The sequence below is a fragment of the Anomaloglossus baeobatrachus genome, chromosome 3 (genome assembly GCF_048569485.1).
Source record: "Anomaloglossus baeobatrachus isolate aAnoBae1 chromosome 3, aAnoBae1.hap1, whole genome shotgun sequence".
Taxonomy (NCBI): Eukaryota; Metazoa; Chordata; class Amphibia; order Anura; family Aromobatidae; genus Anomaloglossus; species Anomaloglossus baeobatrachus.
The window spans coordinates 171,832,995-171,848,021 of NC_134355.1; the positions used below are offsets into that span (position 1 = coordinate 171,832,995).

The 15,027-nt window shown below is 50.5% G+C and overlaps 1 protein-coding gene across 1 annotated transcript in view; it reads right to left on the minus strand.

Moving 5' to 3' along the window:
* The window catches only part of BUB1 (BUB1 mitotic checkpoint serine/threonine kinase), a 228,455-nt gene that overhangs the window by 194,120 nt on the left and 19,308 nt on the right, over positions 1 to 15,027 (minus strand). The window contains exons 3-4 of the mRNA XM_075339584.1: positions 12,075 to 12,166; positions 8,097 to 8,167 (exon numbers count right to left, since the gene is read on the minus strand). Coding sequence (XP_075195699.1) covers positions 8,097 to 8,167; positions 12,075 to 12,166 — 163 coding nt within the window. The remainder of the gene's footprint in view (positions 1 to 8,096; positions 8,168 to 12,074; positions 12,167 to 15,027) is intronic.

Consider the following 15,027-nt stretch of genomic DNA (forward strand, 5'->3'; position numbering starts at 1 on the left):
TAAGTAACAAAATTCCCTTCTTCTTCGGCGCTCCATTGGGAGACCCAGACGATTGGGACGTCCAAAAGCAGTCCCTGGGTGGGTAAAGAAATACCTCATGTTAGAGCTGCAAAGACAGCCTTCCCCTACGGGGAGGTAACTGCCGCCTGCAGGACTCTTCTACCTAGGCTGGCGTCCGCCGAAGCATAGGTATGCACCTGATAATGTTTGGTGAAAGTGTGCAGACTCGACCAGGTAGCTGCCTGGCACACCTGTTGAGCCGTAGCCTGGTGTCGTAATGCCCAGGACGCACCCACGGCTCTGGTAGAGTGGGCCATCAGCCCTGATGGAACCGGAAGCCCAGCAGAACGGTAGGCTTCAAGAATTGGTTCTTTGATCCATCGAGCCAAGGTGGCTTTGGAAGCCTGCGACCCTTTGCGCTTACCAGCGACAAGGACAAAGAGTGCATCCGAGCGGCGCAGGGGCGCCGTGCGGGAAATGTAGATTCTGAGTGCTCTCACCAGATCTAACAAATGTAAATCCTTTTCATACCGAAGAACTGGATGAGGACAAAAGGAAGGTAAGGAGATATCCTGATTAAGATGAAAAGAGGATACCACCTTAGGGAGAAACTCCTGAATGGGGCGCAGCACTACCTTGTCCTGGTGGAACACCAGGAAGGGAGCCTTGGATGACAGCGCTGCTAGCTCAGACACTCTCCGAAGAGACGTGACCGCCACTAGAAAGGCCACTTTCTGTGAGAGACGAGAAAGTGAAACATCCCTCAGAGGCTCGAAGGGCGGCTTCTGGAGAGCAACTAGTACCCTGTTTAGATCCCATGGATCTAACGGCCGTCTGTACGGAGGGACGATATGACAAACCCCCTGCAGGAACGTGCGCACCTTAGAAAGTCGTGCTAGACGCTTCTGAAAAAACACGGATAGTGCCGAGACTTGCCCTTTAAGGGAGCCGAGCGACAAGCCCTTTTCCAACCCAGATTGCAGGAAGGAAAGAAAAGTAGGTAACGCGAATGGCCAGGGGGATACTCCTTGTGCAGAGCACCAGGATAAGAAAATCCTCCACGTTCTGTGGTAGATCTTAGCAGAAGTGGACTTCCTAGCCTGTCTCATGGTGGCAACGACTCCTTGGGATAATCCTGAAGACGCTAGGATCCAGGACTCAATGGCCACACAGTCAGGTTCAGGGCCGCAGAATTCCAATGGAAAAACGGACCTTGGGACAGTAAGTCTGGTCGGTCTGGTAGTGTCCACGGTTGGCCGACCGTGAGATGCCACAGATCCGGGTACCACGACCTCCGCGGCCAGTCTGGGGCGACGAGTATGACGCGGCTGCAATCGGATCTGATCTTGCGTAGCACTCTGGGCAAGAGTGCCAGAGGTGGGAACACATAAGGGAGCCGGAACTGCGACCAATCTTGCACTAAGGCGTCTGCCGCCAGAGCTCTTTGATCGCGAGACCGCGCCATGAACGTCGGGACCTTGTTGTTGTGCCGCGACGTCATTAGGTCGACGTCCGGCACCCCCCAGCGGCGACAGATTTCCTGAAACACGTCCGGGTGAAGGGACCATTCCCCTGCGTCCATGCCCTGGCGACTGAGGAAGTCTGCTTCCCAGTTTTCTATGCCCGGGATGTGAACCGCTGATATGGTGGATGCTCTGTCCTCCACCCACAACAGAATCCGCCGGACTTCCTGGAAGGCTTGCCGACTGCGTGTCCCTCCTTGGTGGTTGATGTATGCCACCGCTGTGGAGTTGTCCGACTGAATTCGGATCTGCTTTCCTTCCAGCCACTGCTGGAAGGCTAGTAGGGCAAGATACACTGCCCTGATTTCCAGAACATTGATCTGAAGGGTGGACTCCTGCTGAGTCCACGTCCCTTGAGCCCTGTGGTGGAGAAAAACTGCTCCCCACCCTGACAGACTCGCGTCTGTCGTGACCACTGCCCAGGATGGGGGTAGGAATGATCTTCCCCGTGATAAGGAGGTGGGAAGAAGCCACCATTGCAGAGAGTCCTTGGCCGTCTGGGAAAGGGAGACTTTCCTGTCCAGGGAAGTTGACTTCCCGTCCCATTGGCGGAGAATGTCCCATTGAAGTGGGCGCAGATGAAACTGTGCAAACGGGACTGCCTCCATTGCTGCCACCATCTTCCCTAGGAAGTGCATGAGGCGCCTTAAGGAGTGCGACTGACCATGAAGGAGAGACTGTACCCCTGTCTGTAGTGACCGCTGCTTGTCCAGCGGAAGCTTCACTATCGCTGAGAGAGTATGAAACTCCATGCCAAGATACGTTAGTGATTGAGTCGGTGACAGATTTGACTTTGAAAAGTTGATGATCCACCCGAAAGTCTGGAGAGTCTCCAGCGCAACATTCAGGCTGTGTTGGCATGCCTCTTGAGAGGGTGCTTTGACAAGTAGATCGTCCAAGTAAGGGATCACCGAGTGTCCCTGGGAGTGCAAGACTGCTACCACTGCCGCCATGACCTTGGTGAAAACCCGTGGGGCTGTCGCCAGACCAAATGGCAGAGCTACGAACTGGAGATGTTCGTCTCTTATCACAAAACGTAGAAAACGTTGGTGTTCTGTAGCAATCGGCACGTGTAGATAAGCATCCTTGATGTCTATTGATGCAAGGAAATCTCCTTGAGACATTGAGGCAATGACGGAGCGGAGGGATTCCATCCGGAACCGCCTGGCGTTCACATGCTTGTTGAGCAGCTTTAGGTCCAGAACAGGACGGAACGAGCCGTCCTTTTTTTGAACCACGAAGAGATTGGAGTAAAAACCTTGCCCTTGTTCCTGAAGAGGAACAGGGATCACCACTCCTTCTGCTCTTAGTGAGCCCACCGCCTGCAGAAGAGCATCTGCTCGGTCGGGATGTGGGGAAGTTCTGAAGAACCGAGGCGGAGGACGAGAACTGAACTCTATCCTGTACCCGTGAGACAAAATGTCTGTTACCCACCGGTCCTTGACCTGTGGCAGCCAAATGTCGCAAAAGCGGGAGAGCCTGCCACCGACCGAGGATGCGGAGGGAGGAGGCCGAAAGTCATGAGGCAGCCGCCTTGGAAGCGGTTCCTCCGGTTGCTTTCTTGGGGCGTGAGTGAGCCCGCCAGGAATCTGAGCCCCTTTGCTCCTTCTGAGTCCCTTTGGACGAGGAGAATTGGGTCTTGCCGGAGCCTCGAAAGGACCGAAACCTCGACTGCCACCTCCTTTGTTGAGGTTTGCTTGATCTGGGCTGGGGTAAGGAGGAGTCTCTACCCTTGGACTGTTTAATGATTTCAGCCAATTGCTCACCAAATAGTCTGTCTACAGATAGTGGCAAGCTGGTTAAACATTTTTTGGAAGCAGAATCCGCTTTCCATTCTTTTAACCACAAGGCTCTGCGCAAAACCACCGAGTTGGCAGACGCCATTGAGGTACGGCTCGTAGAGTCCAGGACAGCGTTGATAGCATAAGTCGCAAACGCAGACATTTGCGAAGTTAAGGACTCCACTTGCGGCACTGCTGGACGTATGATAGAGTCCACCTGTGCCAGACCAGCTGAAATAGCTTGGAGTGCCCACACGGCCGCGAATGCTGGAGCAAACGACGCGCCGATAGCTTCATAGACAGATTTCAACCAAAGGTCCATCTGTCTGTCATTGGCATCTTTAAGTGAAGCCCCATCCTCCACTGCAACTATGGATCTAGCCGCAAGCCTGGAGATTGGGGGATCCACCTTTGGACACTGGGTCCAGCGTTTGACCACGTCAGGGGGAAAGGGATAACGTGTATCCTTAAGACGTTTGGAGAAACGCTTGTCTGGATAAGCATGGTGTTTCTGGACTGATTCTCTGAAGTCAGCGTGGTCCAGAAAAGTACTCAGTTTACGCTTGGGATACCTGAAATGGAACTTCTCCTGCTGTGCAGCTGCCTCTTCTGCTGAAGGGGCTGGGGGAGAAATATCCAACAGTCTATTGATGGCCGCTATAAGGTCATTTACCATGGCGTCACCATCAGGAGTATCCAGATTGAGAGTGGTCTCAGGATTAGACTCCTGATCACCCTCCTCTGTCTCATCATGCAGAGACTCTTCTCGCTGAGACCCTGATCCGCGTGATGACGTGGAGGGTCTCTCCCAGCGAGCTCGCTTAGGCTGCCTGGGACTGTCATCTGAGTCAGAGCCTTCAGCCTGAGATGCCTGGGACCCCCTTGAAGCACGGATTAACTCCAACTGAGGGGGACCGGGGAACATTGACGCAGCAGTGTCCATGGTCTGAGTAACTGGCCTGGCCTGCAAGGTCTCTAGGATTTTTGTCATAGTGACAGACATCTTGTCAGCAAAAACTGCAAACTCTGTCCCCGTCACCGGGACAGGGTTCACCGGTGACTCTGCCTGGGCCACTACCACCATAGACTCCGGCTGACGAAGTGGCACAGGGACCGAACATTGCACACAATGGGGGTCATGGGAACCTGCCGGTAGATCAGCCCCACAAGCGGCACAAGTAGCGTATTGCTGTGCAGCTGCAGCCTGTGTCTTGGCACCCTTGCGTTTTGCGGATGACATGTTGTCGTCTCCTCAGTGCAATATAGGGTATACAGCCAAGAAGCGACCTTACAGTGCAATATATATATATATATGGTATAGAGAAAAAAATACACCAATATAACACTGGGGCACTAGTGGGGCCAGCACTAATGTGCTGCTTACCGCCCGCTTAACGCGGGTGTGTGGTCGCCAGAAATCCCTTGTCTGGGTCTCCCAGAGCCTGTGTCCGTTCTCCAGCCAGACTGCATGTAGGAATGGCTGCCGGCGTCCTGTGGAGAGGGGCGGGCCCTGGGCGTGTGCAGACAAAGTGCGGGAAACCTGCGTCCCACTGTGCCCAGTGAGAGGGCTGGAGTATGTAAATAAGACTCCAGCCCTCGGCGCTGACTATCTTACAGCGTCTCTCCCTTGCCCTGATTGACAGGGTGGGGGCGGGAACGAAGCGGAGCTAGGCCGCAAAAGCCGGGGACTAGATTTATAAGCGCCGCCGTCGTAAAAGCACGGTCGGCGCTAAGTCCCCGGCGCACCACAAGTCTCAGCCGCGCCGCCGCTCCAGGGGCGGCCGGCGCGGCAGTCCCCAACACAAAAAGTCCCTCAGAGAAACTGCAGTGACTGTAACCCCAGCGCACAGCGCTACTGTCCCCGGCGCACTAGCACACCCAGCAAGTCTGGAGTGTGCGCGGCCTGTCCATACGGGGACACAGAGTACCTGAATGATGCAGGGCCTTGTCCCTGAACGGTACCCAGCTCCGTATCCAGCAGGTTCTACGGGTCTGTGGATGGAGCCCGGCCTCAGGGCTTGGGGGCCGGTAAGATCCCACTTCCTCAGAGCCCCTCAGGGGGATGAGGAAGGAAAGCAGCATGTGGGCTCCAGCCTCCGTACCCGCAATGGGTACCTCAACCTTAACAAACACCGCCAATAGGAATGGGGTGAGAAGGGAGCATGCTGGGGGCCCTAGTATGGGCCCTCTTTTCTTCCATCCGATATAGTCAGCAGCTACTGCTGACTAAACAGTGGAGCTATGCGTGGATGTCTGACCTCCTTCGCACAAAGCTTGAAAACTGATGAGCCCGTGATCCCACGGGGGGTGTATAGCCAGAAGGGGAGGGGCCTTACACTTTTTAGTGTAATGCTTTGTGTGGCCTCCGGAGGCAGTACTATACACCCAATCGTCTGGGTCTCCCAATGGAGCGCCGAAGAAAGCACACACGCTCCACAGTGGCTCAGGACAGGCTGCTCCTGTGTGAGAAGTAATGACGCCTGCTCTGCTATCACTGCAGCGCAATTACAAGTTGCTGTGACCACATCCGACAAGCGCGATTACTGACATCTTTGATCCCTTACCTCAGGCAGGCAGTGTGGGGGGAGAGCAGGCAGTACAGCACAGGTGACAGAGCTAGAGGAAGAGAGCTGATAGAAGGGTTTGTAATGGGACACAGCTATACTCAGCTGTGCTGCACCACTCCCCTACCCACACTGCCAGGACCTTACCTGAAAAGTCCTAGTCCTTTGTGCTCTACTCCCAGCACTTTCGAATCACACAGATTAGAACAGGAGATTGGGGTGTCACTTTTTTCCTGCTTATTAAAGGGACTGTCAGAACATAATGACTATTCAAACCAAATACAGAAGCTTGGAGCATCATGTCAGGACCAATCATTTAAATTCACCTTCCCATCTGCTAGTGGTCTTACTATGAAGCCAGAGCTGTCACTCAAAGTGACGGAATACAAGTAGGGGAGATGGTGTATATAAAGGCTTAGCTCCGCCATGATGCACAAGTACCTGTACTTGGATGGAACATTGAACAGTTATTCTGTATTGGCAGAATCCCTTTAATGAGCCAGCTTCATAACTTAAAAGGGAACCAGTCACCAGGATTTTCCCCTATAAGCTGCATCCATCATCAGTGAGCTCTTATATACAGTATACTAGAATGCTGTATGTAAGTGCCCAGTCCAAACTGTATAACGTAAAGAAAACATTTATTATGCTTACCTGCAGGACAGTCGGGTCTAATGGGCTTCGCTGGTCTCGGGTCTGGCACTTCCTCTCTTCCTTCCATCGCTGTCCTCCTTCCCAGCTCTATGTGGATGACACGTCCTATGTCATCCACACAGGGTCCTCCATTGTGCGTCTGCACATTGATATGCCATATGCCCGACTGGGGTCTTTTTTACGTTATACAGAGCAGCATGAGCACTTATACACCGTGTTCTAGAATGCTGTATATAAACACTTACTAGTGGTGGCCGCAGTTTATAAAAGGGAAGATCCTGTTGACAGGTTCTCTTTAAAGCATAACTGTGTGCACAAATAAAATATTTCTGACTTAATGGCACCATTATGTGGCCTAATTTTGCAAGAGAAAAAAAAAAAAAAAAGTCATGATATACAACAGGTATAGCCACAAACATGCCGATAACACATAGCTTGCCTATACTGCTAAGTCAGCATTAGTCCAGGACAGTCGATTTTAAATTGTATCTGTCAGCAGGTTTTTGGGAGCTCATCGGAGAGCAGCATGACTTAAGCAAAGGGACCCTAAATCCAATGATACCAAAGAAGAGGATTACGACCGCACCAACTGTGATTTTTCATCCGGTGAATCTTTATTCCATTTAAACGGTGTGCGATGCAGGCGGGTGGAGGAGACCTGGATGCAGCCCCTCGCTGCGGACGACGGCCGTTTCGCCTCTGAATGGGCTTCTACGGGTCCACCACCCGTGTTGGACCCGTAGAAGCCCATTCAGAGGCTTAACGGCCGTCGTCCGCAGCGAGGGGCTGCATCCAGGTCTCCTCCACCCGCCTGCATCGCACACCGTTTAAATGGAATAAAGATTCACCGGATGAAAACTCACAGTTGGTGCGGTCGTATTCCTCCTCTTTGGTATTATTGGGACTGACTGTTCCTGTGCCGACCTGCACACTGAACCGGTTTCCTAATCTGACAGCTGGATCGTGTTATCCCAGTGAGGAATGAGCCTATGGTGCGGTATGAGTGCATGTGTAGTGCAGGACTTTGCTCTTTTCTGATGTCCCTAAATCCAATGATGTATCACTTTGTTTACTGGGGGCAGTGGTTCTGATACAGGAGTTTTAGATTTAGCATGCAGCAGAGTTGAGAAAGCTGACCACACCAAAGCTCTCTATGTACAATGTCTAAAGACAGTGAACTGCTAATCACAGGAAGGAGAGTGTCAGACTTCTAGGCACACGCTGGTGTATTCCGAGCAATGATTAGGACCTGTCGCTAAAACAAAGATTGGAAGTAAACAATAGCACACAAGGAGACATTGCTGCAATCCCAGTATTAACCCCTGCAGCATGCAGTCTTCAGATTACACAGCAAAAACCTGCTGACCGATTCCTTTTAAAGAAAAGAAATTACATTCCCTATTTTATAGGATTACTTTTTAGTATAACTGGATCTGAGCTGCTGTGTAAAAATCGGTGTTTCTAAAATGTAGGCCACAGGTCACATTCTAGAAGAGATTTATTTCCTACGCATTATTTAATGCTCAAATGGTTTCTGCTGAGGAATGTACACAAGGAAGAGAAAGAACACTTACACTCTGGGCTCGTCCCTACAAATGGACACTTCAGATTTTCTAGCAGAATTGCCAAATCCATCTGTAGAGTCCTGTGTGAAAAAAGTCAACATTTAAATACAAAAAGAATAAAAAAAAAAAAAAAAAAAAAAAGGACAGAACAACATTAACTTGAAGTTAATTCGCCAAAGCTGACAGTATAAACTCATCACATAGCCCTATAAAATATACCATACCTATAATGCAGATAGAGATCCCTCTCTCATATTTTATATCTATCTAATATATAAAGCTGTGTGTGTGTGTGTCCCCACTAAGGCTAGGTTTACATTTCCGTCAATTTTTATCAGTCACAATCCGCGGCTCTGGTAAACAACGGAATCAGTTTGGCGTATTCCGTTCCCATATACTTGTATGAGACGCGGATTGTGACTGATGCCCTTGCGTTGCATCCTCCGCCCGACTGACCGTCGGGCGGCAGGAACGCAACATGTAGCGTTTTACGAGCAGCGGAATCCTTTTGATTCCGCTGCGCATGCTCTCTCTCGGCAGCCGAATGATCAGCTGATCACCCGGCGGCCGGCTGCTGTGAGCGATCAGCTGATCACCCAGCGGCCGGCTGCTGTGAGCGATCAGCTGATCACCCGGCGGCCGGCTGCTGTGAGCCATCAGCTGATCACCCGGCGGCCGGCTGCTGTGAGCGATCAGCTGATTGCGCTCATTAGCCGCCCGCCGGGAGATCATCTGTTCGCTCGCAAAAGCCAGCTATTGTGAACGATCAGCTGATCGCTCTCTCACGTTTTACAACGGAATCCGACAATGAATTCAGTCAAGCAACACATATGATTGAGGCAAAACAACGGAAATGTGAACCTAGCCTAAAGGAATTTGCACCGTCGCATTTACAAACACGAAATTTTGCACAGACACGCCATGTGACTCAGGGAACGTCATAGACTATGTTTAGGCGGGAAAATTTAACCCTGCGTTTTACAGTTACTATCCAAAATCCTGCGTCCATTAAACTGAATACAGGCTACAGGCTATTAATAGCAACTGTCAGTGGTTGCTACAGGAACAAAATAAACGGTTAGTATAAGAAGCTTATGTGTGAGCTAATAAGATGTCGGTGAGGAGACCGACAGACTGATACAAATACAGACAGACATAGACACAGACAGAGACTGGGAGAGAGACAGTTACTATCCTGGGTGCTACAGCTAGTAAATTATTAATATAATATAATATAATATAATATAATATAATATAATATAATATAATATAATATAATATAATATAATATAATATAATATAATATAATATAATATAATATAATATAATATAATATAATATAATATAATATAATATATATATATATATATATATATATATATATATATATATATATATATATATATATATATATATATATATATATATATATATATATATATATATATATATATATATATATATATATATATATATATATATATATATATATATACACACACACACACACACATTGAACAATTGATATGCTGCAGCTCTGAAAAAGTTTTGAAGGCTGGCATTCACAATGATAGATAAAAAAAAAGCAACATGTGTATAAGGATAACACATACCGTATTTTTCGCTTTATAAGACGCACTTTTCCTCCCCAAATTTTGGGAGGAAAATGGGGGGTGCGTCTTATAAAGCGGTAGCGGGGGGGGGGGGGGGTCCTGTCTGAGGCGATCGGGCGGGTGCCTGTGGCTGCATGCAAGCGCCCGGGTACCTGTACTTGCATGCAGCGGCAGCCGGGTACCCGTGGCTGTGTACGGGCGGCAGCGGGTGCTGTGTGGGGTCGGCAGCCAGGTACCTGTGCTTGCATGCGGTGGCAGACGGGTACCCATGGCTGTGTGCGGGCGGCAGCCGGGTGCTGTGTGCGAGCGGCAGTCGGGTGCCCGTGCAGGTACTCGGCTGCCGCCCTCACACAGTCACCCATCTGCCGCCCGCACACAGCCATGGGTACCCGGCTGCCACCGCACGCAAGCACAGGTACCCGGCGGCTTGTACGCGGGGTGGGCGGGCAGCCTGCTGGCTGCCACTCTGTGCATGCGGGGCGGGCGGCTGTGCAGCTTACCAGTTGTCCGCGGTCCCACTTTCAAATGATGGCGCCGGTGGAGCTCTTGGATGAGAGCTCCATCTGCGCACGCGCTGCTCCGGGAGTCAGCGCGTGCGCAGATGGAGCCCTTGGATGAGAGCTCCATCTGCGCATGCGTCGCTCCGGGCGCCATTACTTGAATCGGGACCGCGGACACACTCCACCACTGAGCCGTCGCCGCCGCTCCCACTACTGAGCCGCCGCTGCCACCACTGAACCGGGACCGCGGACACACGCCACCACTGAGCAGTCCCTGCCGCTGCCACCACTGAGCAGTTGCCGCCGCTCCCACCACTGAGCCGCCGCCGCCGCTGCCACCACTGAACCGGGACCGCGGACACACGCCACCACTGAGCAGTCCCTGCCGCTGCCACCACTGAGCAGTCCCTGCCGCTGCCACCACTGAGCAGTTGCCGCCGCCGCTGCCACCACTGAACCGGGACCGCGGACACTCACTGCACCGGCCTGCTGCACGGCTCACACGCCACGGCTGCTGCCGCCACCACGGACCCCACGGATCCTGCCACCGCGGACGCCACCGCGCCTGCAACCACGGCACCTGCAACCACGGACCCCGCTGCCACTGACCTGCCGCGCCTGCCAGCACAACCTGTGCCTCCTGTGACCCCGCTTCACCACCACTGCTGCCCCCCTCCGGTAAGAGAACACCGGAGTATAAGACGGACCCCATTTTTCTTTTTTTTACCTTTTTTATGTCTAAGTTTGGGGTGCGTCTTATATTCCGGTGCGTCTTATAAAGCGAAAAATACGGTACTTTCCTGACACTGTAAAGTGTAGGGTTTTACTTTCCTTGGGAGGTGAATTAAAGGGAACGAGAACCATGAGCAGTTCTGGGTGCATATTGCTAATCCCTTCCTAACTGTCCCAGGTTATAGTAGCAAACAGATCTTTAGAGAAAGTATTTCTAAAGTTCCATTATGATATGCTAATGAACTGAAATTCTAGTTGGCCATGCTCTAATGTTATGGAAATTCTACTTTAACAATACCACACACACCTTTTTTGTTCTGCCAATACAGGTTTAGAAGCAGATGTAAAAGTTCATAATTGCCATACATACAGTAATTGCTAATAGCCTTGTAGTGATAAAGGTTAGTGCACCATTTAGTGGCAGTTATCTGCAGTATTTATTAGTTTTCTTGCAAGATGGTTTAGTGCATTATGGGAGATACCTAGACATTCTGGGTAGTGGCCACCATTTTAGAACAGTATTCATCACAGGGAACACGTGTATTTGTGCCCTGCATTGTTCTTACTTGAACTCCATTATCCTTGTAAAGCGTATCTGGTAAGAGATTTCCTTCTGTTTGTGACATTATAATGTTCCGATCTGTTAAGTTGCACAGCAGTGTAATTACACAGGGAGATTGTGTCTGTTAGGAATTCATGTGTTACATGTGCAGTCTCCATTTTGTAAATATCATAGTTGTGTACATTACGTGCTCAGTACTTATCTGTGCTGTTTGTATTCCCATAGTTTTACCACATTATTACCTGTTTACCAATAAACAAGTTAGACTACAGTCTGCTTATTTGGAAGACAGAAGGTTTATGCTGTATGTCACACTGCACACTGTGTGAACGTGTATGAAGACAGAACAATAGAAGAAATATACTAGTATTTTTTTTTTCTTCAAGCCATTTCACCAAAAAAATGGCCACATAATACACTGAAAGACAAATCACATCACCACCAGTCACTTCATAATAAATGTAAAATTACTTTCCATATAAGTAAGAATTTCTTAACTCGTTAACTATCATCGTCATCATAGACATTACTGAAAGTTACAATGAGTAACATACAACACAGATTGGTACAGAATATTTACCTGACATTTGCCCAGTGATAGGGACACAATCTCGGATCCTGGCACCATCTGATTTACAACCTGGGAATCTTTTAGGGGCTGCACAGAGTTATCTAAAGAAAGGAGCAAAAACCAATGCGTTACTGGCAGACAGGAGGAACAAGCAATTCTCATTCTAAAGAACATATCTGGATTTACAAAAGGGTAGTGGAGGCATACATGCAACCGCAACCACAAAACTAAGAAGGAGCAACCTTTTCAGAAGATCACAGCATTGAGCACTACGGAAGGAGTTTCTACAAGTAGGAATGACGATTCTGTATTAAGTGAAACTTTCACTGAGAGGGAATCTGTTAGTTTATTCTGCCACCAAAACAGATTATAGGTGTAGGTCAGAAGAACAAGTAAATCTGGACCTCTGGGTATTATATTCTGGTGTTTTCATACTTTTTATGGTGCCGCGCCAATTCTGTTGTGCCATCTTGTGACTGGCTGGAAGTCAAAGGTTATGTCATAAATGCTCAATGCAACTATGAGCGCCAGAACGAGGCCATAACAAGGCTCTCATAGAGATACATTGATGTGTGACCTCCAGTGCGTTCCATGAAACACTAGAGCTGCCAGCAGGTCACAAACCGCTAGAGACCGACTGGAGCAGCGGTGTTAAAAGATGAAGAGTGAAAAGGTTAAAGGGCTGGTTCACCCATACTAATTATTGGCCACAACGATATGTTGAGAAACAAAGTTCCTTTCAAATACCTTGTGTTGCCAATAATGCCTCGGAGCAGCGCTATTGCGGACCGCTCTTCTCCACTTCTCCACTGCCTGACCCCTGGGCTCGATGACCTCGGGGATCTGGTGAGGTCACATCTGAGGCTGGCCTCAGTCTCCTTGAGTGACTGGGCTGTAGGTGGCGTTTCACTGCTAGTCACAGCCCAGCGTCACTGCGCATCATCTCCCTGCTCCCTCCTCCTTTGCTGCAGAGCGCCGCAAGCAGGAGACACACTGGGCTGTGGCGTACGGTGAAACACCATCCACAGCCCAGTCACTCAAGGAGACTGAGGCCGGCCGCGGTGATGTCAGTTGAGAAGAAAGTTGACATGACATCCCCATGGTCACAGAGCCTGGAGGTCAGCGATGGGGGAAGAGTGGACTGCAATAACGCCGCTCACAGGTACTATTGGCAACACATGGTATTTGAGGGAAACCTTGTTTCTCAACATAATATCGTTGTGGCCAATAATATGGGTGAACCACCCCTTAAGTATAAGACTTGGGTCAGGGGACTTTGATATAAAGCACCACTACAGCAGTGGATTAACTAAATGAATAAACCCCTATAAAAAGATACAATCTTTATTAAATATTTTAAAATTAAAGACCACCAATGACAACACCCTACAAAAAAGTTCTAGTAGGGTATGATAAGGGTGTGGTACGTATAACAGAAAACCCACAACAACAAAAAGGGCTCACTGATTAGGTGTGCTCTAAGATGGTTAAAAAGGAAGAGCTACATGATTTTTCCCTGGAGTCCCTGGATAGTGGACATCCGGAAGACCGATACCCAAATCAGGAAGATTAGCATCAGTCATCTACTGATTAGGAGAAAAGGAGGTAAAGGAGGGCAGGGACCCACCATCAGATTGTAGTCTGGCTGACGCCGGGGGCTGTGGCTTTATAAAATCACTAGAAGGTGGCCCGATTCTACGCATCGGGTATTCTAGAATTTACGTATTGTGTAGTTCATGTATGATTTTTGTTATATATATGTGCAGTATGTGCGTATATTTGTGTGTGCAGCGTTGTCTGTGTGTGGGTGTCTGTGTAGGGCAGTTGTTTGTGGTTTCCAGTGTGTGTGTGTGGTGTGTTGTGCAGTGCGCGCGCGCGCGTGTGTGTGTGTTGGGGGGAGGTGTGCACTCTCCATCGTGCTCCATCCCCTATGCTGCGCACCCCCCATCGTGCTACATCTCCCATCCTGCGCACTCCCAAACGTGCTCCATCCGCTATGCTGCGCACTCCCAAACGTGCTCCATCCGCCATGCTGCGCACTCCCCATCGTGCTCCATTCCCCATGCTGCGCACTCCCCATCGTGCTCCATCCGCCACGCTGCGCACTCCCCATCGTGCTCCATCTCCCATGCTGCGCACTCCTAAACGTGCTCCATCCGCCATGCTGCGCACTCCCAAATGTGCTCCATCCACCATGCTGCGCACTCCCAAACGTGCTCCATCCGCCATACTCCACACTCCCCATCGTGCTCCATGCCCCATGCAGCGCACTCCCCATCGTGCTCTATCCCCTATGCTGCGCACCCCCCATCGTGCTCCATCATCCATGCTGCGCACTCCCAAACGTGCTCCATCCGCCATGCCGCGCACTCCCAAACGTGCTCCATCCGCCATGCTGCGCACTCCCAAACGTGCTCCATCCGCCATGCTGGGCACTCTCCATCGTGCTCCATCCCCCATGCAGTGCACTCTCTATCGTGCTCCATCCCCTATGCTGCGCACCTCCCATCGTGCTCCATCTCCCATGCTGCGCACTCTCAAACGTGCTCCATCCGCCATGCTGCGCACTCCCAAACGTGGTCCATCCGCTATGCTGCGCACTCCCAAACATGCTCCATCCGCCATACTCCGCACTCGCCATCGTGCTGCATCCGCCATGCTGCGCACTCCCAAACGTGCTCCATCCGCCATGCTGCGCACTCCCAAACGTGCTCCATCCGCCATGCTGCGCACTCCCAAACGTACTCCATCCGCCATGCTGCGCACTCCCAAACGTGCTCCATCCGCCATGCTGCGCATTACCAAACGTGCTCCATCCGCCATGCTGCGCCAGCATCAGCCTCTCTACCCGCATCATCAGCCTCTCTGCCCGCAGCATCAGCCTCTCTCCTCCAGCATCAGCGTCTCTGTCCCTAGCATCAGGCTCTCTCATTCCAGCCTCCCTCAGCATCAGCCTCCCTTT